At 52.6% G+C, this 12951-nt stretch overlaps 2 protein-coding genes across 7 annotated transcripts in view; both read left to right on the plus strand.

The window, feature by feature from the left end:
• Positions 1-3155, plus strand: part of LOC103103943 (erythroid transcription factor-like) — a 42266-nt gene extending 39111 nt beyond the window's left edge. The window contains exons 2-4 of the mRNA XM_056809310.1: positions 2609-2747; positions 2867-3012; positions 3111-3155. Coding sequence (XP_056665288.1) covers positions 2609-2747; positions 2867-3012; positions 3111-3140 — 315 coding nt within the window. The 3' untranslated portion in view covers positions 3141-3155. The remainder of the gene's footprint in view (positions 1-2608; positions 2748-2866; positions 3013-3110) is intronic.
• A 363-nt stretch (positions 3156-3518) lies between these two features.
• On the plus strand, positions 3519-12840 carry HDAC6 (histone deacetylase 6). Of its 6 annotated transcripts, none has more exons than XM_056809107.1 (28): positions 3519-3666; positions 4415-4539; positions 4691-4828; positions 5048-5136; positions 5222-5306; positions 5474-5514; positions 5645-5741; positions 6111-6208; positions 6531-6635; positions 6739-6807; positions 6907-7033; positions 7138-7203; positions 7708-7767; positions 7956-8045; positions 8332-8438; positions 8681-8748; positions 9222-9390; positions 9484-9612; positions 9747-9915; positions 10030-10163; positions 10524-10592; positions 10690-10882; positions 10987-11136; positions 11253-11427; positions 11512-11849; positions 11951-12097; positions 12441-12569; positions 12660-12840. In XM_056809107.1, exons 2-28 carry the CDS (start codon positions 4453-4455, stop codon positions 12735-12737), a joined length of 3207 nt encoding a protein of 1068 aa, XP_056665085.1. In that variant the 5' UTR covers positions 3519-3666; positions 4415-4452; the 3' UTR covers positions 12738-12840. The 6 variants fall into 6 exon arrangements, with proteins under 6 accessions (XP_056665085.1, XP_007507738.1, XP_007507737.1 ...); XM_007507676.3 differs by having other exon boundaries at positions 3537-3666; positions 11509-11849; XM_007507675.3 differs by having other exon boundaries at positions 3553-3777; positions 11509-11849.
• The last annotated feature ends 111 nt before the right edge of the window (positions 12841-12951 follow it).

The raw sequence follows: 12951 nt of genomic DNA on the forward strand, positions 1-12951 counted from the left end.
CACTAGAATTGATATTAAAATTTTATTACAGAGAAGATATCTCTGGTCCAGATATTCTGTAGTATATGACAAAAGTCAGATAAAGATTTTGAACTTTCCCTATCAAGAAACATAATCAGACATTCCTATATAATTTTGCTATGTCCAATCTGAATTAGAATAATTTAATTTTTTTTATTAAATGTGACTTACTTACAGTATCTCCATATTTTAACAACGACCTTTTTAAAGCCAGATTTTTCACCCTTTTGTTTTTACACAATAGCTTGCCTGGATTCTCTGGCAGTGCTTCCAAGAGCTTCTTGCAGCTCGTCTTTTGAAATGCTAACATAGTGATAAACTTTACTGAGAAGAGTAAAGCCTGTTGCCCTGGCTATCTGCAGGATAGCAAAATATCTGTTCAAACTAGCCTTTTCTGAATTTTAAAGTAACTCAGGATTATTTCATCAACTTACCAATTTTGCTTAGGCCTGTGGTCTTAGTAGAAAAAGTGTTTAGAAACTATCTTTGCTCTAAATTGACCTGATCCTTTGAAGTGTCCAGCTTTGCTGGAGGCAAAGCAAAGAGGTGTTCTTTCTTTCAAATAGAATTGCATTCAAATTCCTTAGGACGAAAGTTAAAGGCTTGTTCTGTCTTATTAAAGCCTTCCAAATGTACCTGTGCCAGATAACTTCTGATAGATAATGGGCACATGTATTCCTTCATGATTTTTAGTTTGTTCCTGGCTTCACTTTTGAAAGAAGCAATCTTTAAGTAAAGAAATCCCTTGCAGTGAACTTAGATTCAATTGATACCAATGATCTGGCCTTGGAATTTGCTGGCCTTATCTAGCCCAGTATTCTTTAGTTAAAAGAACTTGATTAACATACTGAAGCACCCTGCTTAGAATTTCTTTAGAAGTCAGGATATCAATACCCATAGTCTGAACTCAATTTATGTTTGCACTTTTTGAATCTCTAGTTTTTGTTGGAGAAGCATTTCTACCTGCTTTTTTTTTTTTTACAAACACTACATAAGGCAGAGGTTGAAATGAATGATTCTGTCTGTTTCTGCAGCAAGCAGACAGAGGAATAATAGCATGAATAGATAAGATTCAGTTAAAGGAAGGGGGTTAAGTATTTTGTTAGTAGCATTCGTGGAAGGAAGGGCAAAAGACTGAGGGATAAGTCAATCCTTAATGCAGCATATTAATTAGAGTCCATTGGCTCTCAATTGCAGGTATTGAGATTCTTAATCAGCCCTATAGTGCTGAGAGCCTCCAAGAGTTTTGAATACTACAGCGCAAGCTAGAAATCCTGCTTCCTTCTTTGTAGGGGCTATCTGCATCCTCACTAACACTCTTTTGGCTGGCAGAGTTCTGTGGGGAAAGGAGCAGGAGCAGGATGCATCTGAAAAGAAGCATTAAAAGATGAAGGTGGCTGAAGAGAGCGAAAAGCCTTGGAAGAAGTAACATCCTCTGGAATTTGTAAAGCTTTTTCTCCCATATCATCGGAATGCTGGAATGGCTTTGTATTTAATGCCATTTGTCTAATTTTCCAAGGGCTGCCATTGACTTGTGGTATTTTCTGTTTCTCTTTCTGATACTGCCTCAATTTATCTCCCATCTAGATGCCGTTGTGGCACATTCAGAACTCCCCTTGCTGGAAATTCAGGACACGCTTTCAGTACCTGCTTAAGTAATGCTTCAGAGATCTTAATACCTTTCTGTTCAATTAAAGATATCAACAGACTAATATAATAGGCATGAGATGAGGCAAATGAACTAATTTTCTAAAACAAAAGACTTCTTACCCCAGAGGCCACCTGCAGGTTCCATCTTTTTGGCTCGATGCTCCAGTGGGGGCTTCTCGAGTTGCACACGCTTGAATTCTTAACGCCTGTAACAAAGGTTTTTTCCCATAGCAGGGGTGCCAAATATAACCTGCCAGTGGCGGTTATAAAAAGGGATTTTCCCCTTGTGGGTTGGGACTCGAGAAGGAGCGAGGAGTCTGAGAATATGGGTGAAGAATGACAGACAGAGACAAGTCAAAGTAATAGATAGGGCAGGCGTGATCCCCTATGGTATTTTCCTTGGTCAAAGAATTAAAGGAAAATGTGAGAAGCTTGCAGACACATGGAAGTACGGATTCCGTGATAGAAAGCATGTGGCCAAGGGAGGCCAGTAAAGAGACAGTAGTGAAGCTTTAAGATTGCTGGAACAAGAGAGGGAATCACGCCTTTACCCCAGGCTTTCTTGGGGATAGCCAGGATCAATGACCAGGTAACAAAGCATAGATAATTCAGATTGGATGGGAAGGTAATGATGACAACTATTGGGTGTGTTGACCTCAACCGGCCCTTTTACCAAGGAATTCCAGTCTGCACCAAATGTTAATGAGTTTGCATGGCTACGTCAAGAGTCCACCCACAAATGTCAGAGTTCAAACCTTGTGTCTGAAGACACAATATCCATACATCAATTATATTTCTTAGATGTGAATATGCTTGGAATGCTACACTGCGAATACTGGGATTTGGATATACTATTCCTGGTAGTTATCCTTTTGGGCTCTCTTTCAGGAGGTGGTCAATGGATTCTTTCAATTTCTATTTTATCCTCTAATTCTAGAACTTCCTAAGGGGGGAAACTCCTTGGCTGGAAGGGGTGAGGGATGAGAGCCCACCTGCTGGAAGTCCCCTCTCAGTGGCAGGTGGAGGCAGTACCTACTCTCCGAAGCTCCGTGGGGCACTCCCCCTGTCTCCCTGTGGTGAGGATCTGGGTTCAGGAGGGGGGAGTGCTTCAGGGGAGGCAAAGGGTTGAGGGGTGGAGCTGGGAGGGGCTCAGCTCTCCATTTCTGTCCAATTTCTTGCCTTTCCTCCCACCCAGAGGCCAGAGAATGTGTGAACTGTGGAGCAACTGCTACCCCGCTGTGGCGTCGAGATGGCACTGGGCACTACCTATGCAATGCTTGTGGCCTTTACCACAAGATGAATGGGCAGAATCGGCCCCTCATCAGACCCAAGAAGCGCTTGGTGAGGAGGGAGGGCGCCAGGCCAGGGAAGCTTAGGAGTGGGCAGCCTAGGCTCCAGGGTCAGCAATAGCCTCAACTGGCTCCCCTGGCTCTTTCCAGATTGTCAGTAAGCGGGCAGGTAGGGCATAGGAGCCTCCCTTTCCTAGGGCTTGAAGCCTCTGGAAGCCTGCCCAGGCCTAAATCTTGGCACCGCCTCTCTGAAGAGCCCCGCCCCTCCGGTCCCTGCCCTCTCAGTTTGACTCCGCCCACCATGGCAGTCCCGCCCCTCCGGACCTCGCCCTCCCTGATTGGACCTGTCCAGCGATTAGCCCCGCCCTTACAGTCCTCGCTCTCCCTGATTGGCCCCGCCTGGTTCTGTAGTCCATAGCCTGAGGACAATAAACCTGCTGCTGCGCCACCACCTGGAGGCTGGTTTCATCTGTACTCTGTGTGTGTGTGTGCGCGCATCTGTGTGTGTGGGCGCGCGTGCTCAGGGGAAGGGGAGCTTGGAAGCTCCGGGCGCGGGCGGGGCCAGGTGGCTGCCGGGACAGCCAGCGCGTCACGTGGTGCCATGGCGGCGGGTGACGCGAACAGCACGTGACCGTACTTTGGCGAGCCTCTGGGCTTCCGCGCGGGCTCCGGCTGAGGCGACTGACTGGGCGCGCGGCAGTTGGGGGTCCTGAGGCCTTGTCTCCTTCCTTCAGGCTGAGCTCGGGGAGGCGGGGCCCCGAAGGAGAAGAAGGGGCGAGGAGGCGGGGCTGGCGGCGCTGCGGAGGCCTGGAGCCTAGTGAGGGGAGGGCCGGGAGGGGGCGTGGCCGGAGCGGCCCCGGCCTGGAGGGGGGGAGAGGGGATGGCTAGAATGGGGGGGCAGGTTTGTTGGGGGGGTTGTTGAGCCCGGTGGGGAAAGAAAGGGGAGCCTTTTGGTGCGTGGAGGACTGAGAGGGTGGGGGTGCCTGTTGGGGTGGGGGTTGGGCTGAACCCCCGCGGGGAGTGGCTAAAACTGGGGAGCTGGCCTATTTAGTATGAGGGCTAAATTACTGGGGAGGGGAGGGTATGTTGAGAGGGACTAAGATCTCCGGGATAAGGAGTAGGTACGGGCCTGTGAAGGTGGGGTGGGCTCGATGGGATGGTGGGCCTGTTGGGCTTGGGGATTTTTTATGGGGGGAAGGCAGACCTATAAGGAGTGCCTCTGAGCCAACAGGCCAAGATTGGGCCTGGGGAGTAGGGGACAATAAGTCCATGAAGTACCTGGGGGAAGGATGGTGGACTGAGTGATAGACATTGGGGTGGGGTGTGGATGACAGAATTTGCAAAATTGGAATGGGAGGGGGGTTGGGGATGTGAGCCTAAAGGATTAGGGGATGGCCCCGAGTTGGCAGAGGGGCTACCTCCAGGAGAATCTAGCTTTCTCCTCCCTGATTCAGGTCTGGCTGGTTGGTGGATCAATCAGTCATAACCTCTCATGGCATCCCCAGTGGAGAAGCCAGGCCCGAGTCATCGAAGCAGTAGCCCAACCCGCCCACCATCTGCGTCCAGCAGCAGAATGATGGTCAGTTCGGTGGACTTGAGTAGGATGAGGAGGCTGGGGATCCCTTCTGCAGGATGAGGGAGGGAGCGTTTGGGAGTTTTCCCCCAAGCTGGAGAGGGAAGAGCAGATGAGCAGAGAACTGTTGTCTCCTAACTTTCTATGGCATCTCTAGGGGCAAAAGCGAGGAGTCCGGAAAGGATCGCCCATCCCTCGGGCCAGCCCAAGTTTAGCTGATGTCCGACGAAGAGGGAGGGCAAAGAAATTGAGTCAAGTGTCAGAGCTAGATCTGGTGACTGACCTGCAGGACCTGGTGAGTATGTGTCTGTTCCCTCTACTACCCCATGCCGGGGCACTTGGGCCTCAGTTTCCTTCTCTTTCTCATTCTTTCTGAAGGAAGGGGGTTGCCAACTCCAGTGGATCCCTTCAAATTTAAGTTTGCAGCTGCTGGTTGGGGGTGGGGAGGGAGGATTCCCCCTCTCTCCCCCCCCCCCCAGGGCCCACCCTCCATTTTCCCATTTCCCTACTGTAGGACCTTGAGGCAGGGGCAGCAGTACCTTCAGGGACTGGTCTGGTGCTGGATGAGAGAATGAGCAGTTTCCACTGCCCCTGGGATGAGAGGTGAGCTAGGAAAGGGGAAGGAGATAAGGACAAGAGGCCAGAAGGCAGAAACAGACTCACCTTTTATATATCACTTCTTCCTCAGTTTCCCAGAAAGGCCAGAACGCCTTCAGGCCGTGCAGGAACAACTAGCCAGGGACTGTCTGCTGGAGCGGTGCTTGCTCATTGAGGTGAGGGCAGTCTTGCTGCTTACATTTTCATCCTGTCCAGGTGCTTCTCCCCATCCAGGTGATCAGCAAATAGCAAACACCTAGGCTCTGTTCCAGACTGAGTCCCTGAAGCCAGAGTGGGCTTTCCCTAAAAGACTCTCCTCTATCTTTTCCCCCTCTTCCCATAGGCCCAGCCAGCCACTCCTGAGGAACTGCAGCTGGTCCATAGGTGAGCAGGAAGAGCTGGACTCAATGTCCATTTCTTCTTTCTGGAGGAGGGAAGGGGGCATGGGGAGGGGGTAGCAGAGAGCCCTCCCAAGACTCTATGGAATCCTTTATCCATCTTTGTGGAAAAACAGTCAAGAATATGTGGACTTGATGGCATCCACACCCCAGATGACTGAAAGCGAACGTCGGGCCCTCTCAGACACCTATGATTCTGTCTACCTGCATCCGGTAAGCCTCTAAGTGGGGTGCTTCCCCAGGCATACTTCTGCCATGGGAGGATAGGAAAATGCAGATACTGGCATGGGACTGGCAGCCTCCCCGCCTTCTCTTCCTCTTCCCTCCCCCTTTCTCCCTCTGACCTCTTATGTGTTCTTCTCTCTTTCTGTCTTGTTGGTCTCTAGTCTCTTCTGTCATTTTGGTTTTCATCAGTCTTTCTCTGCCTTCTTTGCTCTATATGTTTTCCTCCTTTTCTCTGGCCTGTCAATCTCCCCTCTGTGTCCCCGTCCCTTTGTTTTTTGCTTTTCCTCAGACCCTCTGTCATTTTCTTTGCTCACACTGATCTCTTGCTTCCTCTTTTCCACCCCAATCCTGAAACAGAACTCATTCCCTTGTGCCCTCCTGGCTACTGGGGCGCTGCTTCGGCTGGTGGATGCTCTGATGACAGGCGAGATCCGAAATGGGCTAGCTGTTGTCAGGTAGGTGCTGGGGAGGTAAGACAGAAGGGAGCCCAAGGCCAGTCCCCATTACCCCCAGTTCCTCGTATGAGAGAGTCTGTCTCTGGGTCCTCTCAGGGCTTCCTACTCCACTATCTGGAAAGTAGAAGTTGGTCTGGATACTTTCTTCAACCCATTCCTGTTCTGGCATCACTGACTTTAAATTTATCATTTAATTTGTACCATAATGATGATATGAGATGTTGGGGTTCATCATTGCCCTTTTAATTTAATTGATTTTCATTAAAAGCATTCTGTTCCAAACTCTGCCTTAAATCAAGGCCTTGATCCTCTCTGACCCTAGGCCCCCTGGACACCATGCCCAGCGAGAGAGCATGAACGGCTACTGCATGTTCAACAACATTGCCATAGCTGCCCGCTATGCCCAAGAAAGGCACCATGTAGCACGGTGAGGCTTTTTGGACAGTCTGCTCCCTGACATTTTGACCAATGACAGGCTCTTGCTTCTCTGAGCAGGAGATAACTTTCAGGGGGCTCTTAACCTTTTCCAGGATACTCATTGTGGATTGGGATGTTCACCACGGTCAAGGCACCCAGTTCATCTTTGAGCAGGACCCCAGGTATATTCCCAATGGGCCCTCCCCTTGGGATAGTTTGGGGAACTGAGATTCCTTCTCCAAGACCTCTGCTGTTCAGGCCTCCTTCTCTTCATCCTCTAGTGTCCTTTGCTTCTCCGTTCACCGCTATGAGCTGGGCCGATTCTGGCCCCATCTAGAAGCATCTGACTGGCGGGCAACAGGCCACGGCAAGGGTCAGGGATACACTGTCAACGTGCCTTGGAACCAGGTCAGGCCCCCAGCACTTGGAGAAGGCCCAACAGCCTTCAAAGTCTGCTGATGTGGGTACACTCATTGTCCATTTTCTCTGTCTTGCTGTGTCTCCCTAACCAGGTGGGGATGAGGGATGGGGATTACATCACCGCCTTCCTCCATGTGCTGCTCCCCATTGCTCTGGAGGTAATGGAACCCTGAGCCCCTGAACAGAAGAGTGTGGGGAGAATGAGTAGTGGGGGCTGGAAGGCTGAAGCTGAGGGAGTGAGTCCGAGAGCCTCAGGAGGAAGAAGATGGAGTCTGGGTGTTGGCGGGACTGAGTGGAGGAGGACCTGGGCATATAGAGGACTTCTGTTTGCCAACCCTGGATCAAGGGGGTGTGAGGGGAGAAAAAGACTCCAGTGACAGTGAGGGCAGCAGGAGCAGCAGGTGCTGGGGATTGAGCATGGCCTGAGGACTGACATTGGGTGGTGGAGGTACAAGGAAAAGATCCCAGGGCTTCTGTATGGGAGCAGTTGGGTGGAAGGGTCCAAATAGACGGCAGTCTGATGGGACAGGGGGATCCCAATGTGAAGTTTGTCAGGGAGAAGCTGTGTGAATAATTCTGTGCAGGGAGGGAGACTGGGGACTTGGGAGAAATGGTCAGATGTCCAAGAAAGTCAGGCTCACGTTCTCCTCCTCCATCTCTAGTTTCAGCCTCAGATGGTTCTGGTGGCCGCTGGCTTCGATGCCATGCTGGGTGACCCCAAGGTAGGCCTCTTGGGGAGAATGGCAATAGTGGCAAGAGGGCCAGGTCAGAGCTAGGGGATTGTGGGGGAAGACAGGCAGAGAGAGACAGGATCACAGTCTTTGGGTCACTCCCTCATTTGCTCCTGGTGAGCTGAGATGAGAGCTGAGACACCATTAGCATGGAGCTCCGCCCTCTTTCTTTTCCCTAGGGAGAGATGGCAGCCACTCCAGGGGGCTTTGCTCACCTCACTCACTTGCTCATGGGTCTGGCCAAGGGGAGGCTGATTCTGTCTCTGGAGGTGAGGGATCATCTCAGTGTATTTTATTCTCTGTGTCCTTCTCTTTCTCCTCTGCTTCTTTTCTTGGTGTTTATTTGCATGATAGCCTTGGGCCTTGGTCATTTAGGGTCATCCACTGGATCTGGGGGACAGCTGTCCCCTTGAGCCCTGCTCCTCCCTTGTTCTCTGTATTCCCACGGTCATGCCAGGTTCCCAGGAGACAATTGGGGTTTATCTCGGAGAATGTCTGATTTCCTCTGTGGTTTTCTTCCATTCTCTCTCTGAGTTGTGTCTCCCCTCCCTACAGGGTGGCTACAATCTGCACTCCCTTGCTCTGGGGGTCAGTGCCACTCTCCAGACCCTCCTGGGAGACCCATGTCCCATGCTGGCAACACCGTGCGCCCCCTGCCCCAGGTGAGAGGCCCCCAAGAAAACCCTAGGGGTATGTGAGGAACTTGGATCTGTGTGACCTTGGACAAATCTCTCCTTTTTGGGGATGGTTATAGCTGACCTCTCCAGCCCTTTTCATCTCAGACGTTTTTTGATTTTAAGTTCCTTGTCCTGCCTCTATGTTGGTGATGTTGGATCCCTCTTAGCTCTGACCTTTTCTGATTTCCCACAATCCCTCCTATTGTTCTTGTTCTTCCAACTGGCAGTGCCCTGGCTTCCTTGTCCTCTACCCTGGCTGCTCACAGACCTTTCTGGAAGGTCATACAGAGGTTTCGTAAGTGAGGCAAACTGAGAGGGTCCAGGGCCATGGGAGGGATGGAGTGGGCCCCACTTCCTGTGCCCACACCTATCCACAGGTGTTCATGATTTTAGTCCATTGAGGACTATGGTCAGGTAGGCAGAGGTCGAGACTGTGACGTGGCTATACTGAGTGAGAAACAAGGAACTGGGGAAGCATGAGGAGCCAAGAGATACCAAGCAGTAGGGAAGATCAGGGACACGTGGGTGGGTGGGAGAGGGAGATAGAGGCAGAGGCAGTGATTCAATTTACTCTGCATATGAAGAGGGAGCAAGACAAAGCCACATAGTGTAGCAGGGAGTTCAGGGCTAGGTTCAAATCATGGATTAGTCTTGGTTGGGCAAGTCCTTTTGCCTTCCCAGGGCCTGCTTAGATGAGCAGGTGGGACCACATGATCTCTAGTCACTTTGACCATTCAATCTATGATCTCCCCCTCCCCCCCATAATAGAGTCTACCTCTGAGGACAAGGAGGACGAGTACAGGGGAGTGAGCCTGGGCCCTCCCCCAATTCTCGAGTCCCTGGGGAAATCTTTAGAGCAGGCCCTGTCTCTGCCTCCAAGCCGAACAGGCTTGGTGTATGATGAGAAGATGATGGAGCATTTCAACATGTGGGACAGGTACTGGGCTCGGATTGGTGACTGAGGGGACCACTTGCCAGGGGCCGTAATGACCTCCCTTCCTTTTGACAACCCTCTTTGGCCCTTCCCCAGCCACCACCCAGAGCGGCCCGAGCGCATTGCCCAAATCGCCCAGCACCACATGGAGCTGGGGCTGACCCCTCGATGTTTCGTGTTGCCTGCCCGCTCTGCTACAAACCAGGAGCTGCTGGCTTGCCACAGGTAGACACTGCTGTCTTCTGCTCTGTTCTTCCCTTTGTCTACCTTCCCTTTATTCTTGCTCCTCTCTTGCATTCTCTGCTTGCTCCATATTCCTCTGCCCCTCTCTTCTGTTCTGCTCCTTCCTCTCCCTCCAGTGAGGAGTACATTGAGCGTATTCGGGCCACGAGCGGGCTGAAACCTCGGGACCTACACCGTGAGGGCACCAGTTACAACTCCATCTATATCTCCCCCCACTCCTTCTGCTGCGCCCAGCTTGCTGCCGGAGCTGCCTGCCGTTTGGTGGAGGCCATCTTGGCTAGGGAGGCACGTGGTGAAAGTCAGGGTGGGGGGCTCCAACCTGTTTGGAGGGGCAGAGGTGGAGGAGGAGAACAGAGGGTGGGAAATGAGGCCGTCCGTTGCCTTTTGGCCTCAGCACAGGTGCAGAATGGGCTGGCCATTGTCCGCCCACCAGGCCACCATGCTGAAAGAGATGCTGCCTGCGGTTTCTGCTTCTTCAACTCTGTGGCGGTGGCTGCTCGGCACGCTCAGGAGGTGGCAGGCCGGGCCCTCAGGTGAGGACAACTGAGGCAGGAGGCTCCCTCTGTCCAGGGGACGAGCTGGAAGTGAATGAGAGGAGCAGGCTGTCATTCTCAATGGCAGGATTTCTTGATCCAGTGCCTGTGATCCTTGGTTTTCTCATCTGACAGACATTCAGTAGAATCAGTGCCCTCTGTAGTCCCCTGGAGTTTTTCTTTTCTGCATTTAAAAGCGTAATTCTGATGAAAAGCTCAAGTCTTCCAGCTTCACCAGACTCGCTGGTCTAGGGGGCCAGGACACTGAAAAGCGTGATGAACCCTTGGCTGGGGAGTTAGGGCTGAAGTAGAAGAGCTGTGACAGGCTCAAAGAAGCAGGTCCTTGTGCCCCTCTTGCAGAATCCTGATTGTGGACTGGGACATTCACCATGGCAATGGAACCCAGCACATATTTGAAGAGGACCCCAGGTAAGGCCTGGGAAAAGGGAGGAAGCCTAAGGAGAGGGAGGCACCAGCACAAAGTTGGCCTCTGCCGCTGCCTCCTGACAAGCCTCTCTCTGGGCAGTGTGCTGTACGTGTCCCTGCACCGCTATGATCATGGTGCCTTCTTCCCCATGGCTGAGGACGGTGCTAGCAGCCATGTGGGCCGAGGCCAGGGAGAGGGCTTCAATGTCAATGTGGCATGGAATGGGCCCCGCCTTGGAGATCCTGACTATCTCACCGCCATGCACCATATTGTGATGCCCATCGCCTACGAGGTGAGGTTGGAAGGGGCTGTGAGGAGCAAGATGGTTGCAGGTGGGGTTGGGGGCTACCTGAGAGACTGTGCAACTCTTATCTCATGCCAACTTTTGTGTCATAGTTCAACCCTGAGCTGGTGCTGGTATCTGCTGGCTTTGATGCTGCTCGGGGGGACCCACTAGGGGGCTGCCTGGTTTCCCCAGAGGGCTATGCCCATATGACTCACCTGCTGATGGGACTGGCTGGTGGCCGCATTGCCCTGGTCCTTGAGGTATGATTCCTGTAGGCCTCTCCTCCCATTCTCCTTCCTTGTGGTCTTCTCTCCCACCATCCTTACCCTTGATTCCAGACCCATGTGCCCACCTGCCTCCTCTTTCTTGACTCTAGGGTGGCTACAACCTGACCTCCATCTCAGAATCCATGGCTGCTTGCACCCGGACCCTTCTAGGTGACCCACCCCCACTGATGCCCTGGCTTCGGCCTCCGCTGCCTGGAACCTTCCTCTCACTGGCTGAGGTTGCCCACATCCACCAGAAGTATTGGCAAAGCTTGCGGCTTAATGGTGAGCAAAGCTTTGGTAGGGGCCAAGGCGAATCCACTAGGATGGGGGGGGTGATTGGCCTCTCTCCCATTCACTGTCCAGCAGTAGAGACAGAAGCGGAGGTGGAAGAAAAGGAGATACCACCAGAGCCAGCAAAGGAGAGTACCCCGGGGCAGAAGCTTCCTGACCAGAGGCCCTCAAAGGCTTTGGCCATAGGACCAGAGCTAGAGAAACAGCCCCTGTCACCTGGGCTTGACGAGACCTTGGGCCTGGAGTCCCTTCAACTCAGCACGTGTGCTCCAGAGGAGCTGGAGGCTGAGCCCTCCATTGCCAAAGAAAAGCACCCCGAGGATCCTGGCCTCCTCGGGGAGGCAGCTGGTGGAGGGGGCCAGGCTGCTGCCACATTGCTGAATGTCCTAGGGGACCAATCTGAGGATGAGGGGGTGAGTTTCACCCCCAGGTCCTTACTGATAATGAGGTGGTGGGAGGAGTGCCACCCTTCTCCCTCCCCTCAGGCTCATCACCATCTCAAAAAACCCTTTAGGCCACATTCTATGCTGTGACCCCGCTACCCTGGTGCCCACACCTGGTGACTGTGCGCCCAGTGCCTGAGGGGGGCCTGGATGTGACCCAGCCATGCCAGGGCTGTGACACCCATGTGGAGAACTGGCTCTGCCTGTCTTGCTATCAGGTGGGACAGGAAAGGTAGTATGGGGTGCAGAGCTAAGGGATGGGGTTGGCAGTACATTCGAGAGCAGATTGGACATTGGAGTCCTGATTGCTGGCCACTAGAAGGGATCGCCCTCATCCTTGAGGCCCCTAGGGGCACCACGGGACACTGGAGTCAGGAAGGCCCAGGTTCAAATTCTGGCTCAGGCTCACTAGCCACGTAACCCTGGGCAACTTCCTTCCCCTCTGTATGCCCCAATTTCATCATCTGTCAAAGAGCGCCCTCCCCTAGGCTGAGGTGGGGATGAAAGAAAAGAATATTTGCAGGCACTTAAAGCAAGTGGTTATTTCCCGGCTTCCTTTAGGTTCATTGTGGCCGCTATGTGGGAGCTCACATGCTGCAGCATCATGAGGCCTCGGGCCACCCCCTGGTCCTAAGCTATGCTGACCTCTCAGCCTGGTGTTACATCTGCCAGGCCTACGTGAACCATGAGGTAAGTCCCTTGGAGTGGCTAGTGGCTGGTGCTAGGGCTGCGTATCACAAGGAGGGCCCCTAAAACACTGCTGCTGCTGCCTTTGCCCAGGTTCTGCTGGAGGCCAAGAAAACAGCGTACCAGGCCAAGTTTGGGGAGGAGATGCCAACGTTCCCGAGACAGGACTGATCACCCTGTGGTTGCTCCTTTGGACTCCAGCCAAGATGCTGGCTATTTTGTAGTTGGGGTGGGGAGTGGAGGTGGGGTGGCAATAAACATTGTTCACACTAGGGAAGCTGGTGTTTGTGGGTGCTTTCGGGTGGGGGTGGGAGACGCCATTTGGACCAGGTGGACCCCAGAAGGGCCTGGCACGATGCCATGGGGACCAGGGATGAGACAGACT

Source organism: Monodelphis domestica, chromosome X (genome assembly GCF_027887165.1).
Source record: "Monodelphis domestica isolate mMonDom1 chromosome X, mMonDom1.pri, whole genome shotgun sequence".
In the NCBI taxonomy this organism is placed as follows: Eukaryota; Metazoa; Chordata; class Mammalia; order Didelphimorphia; family Didelphidae; genus Monodelphis; species Monodelphis domestica.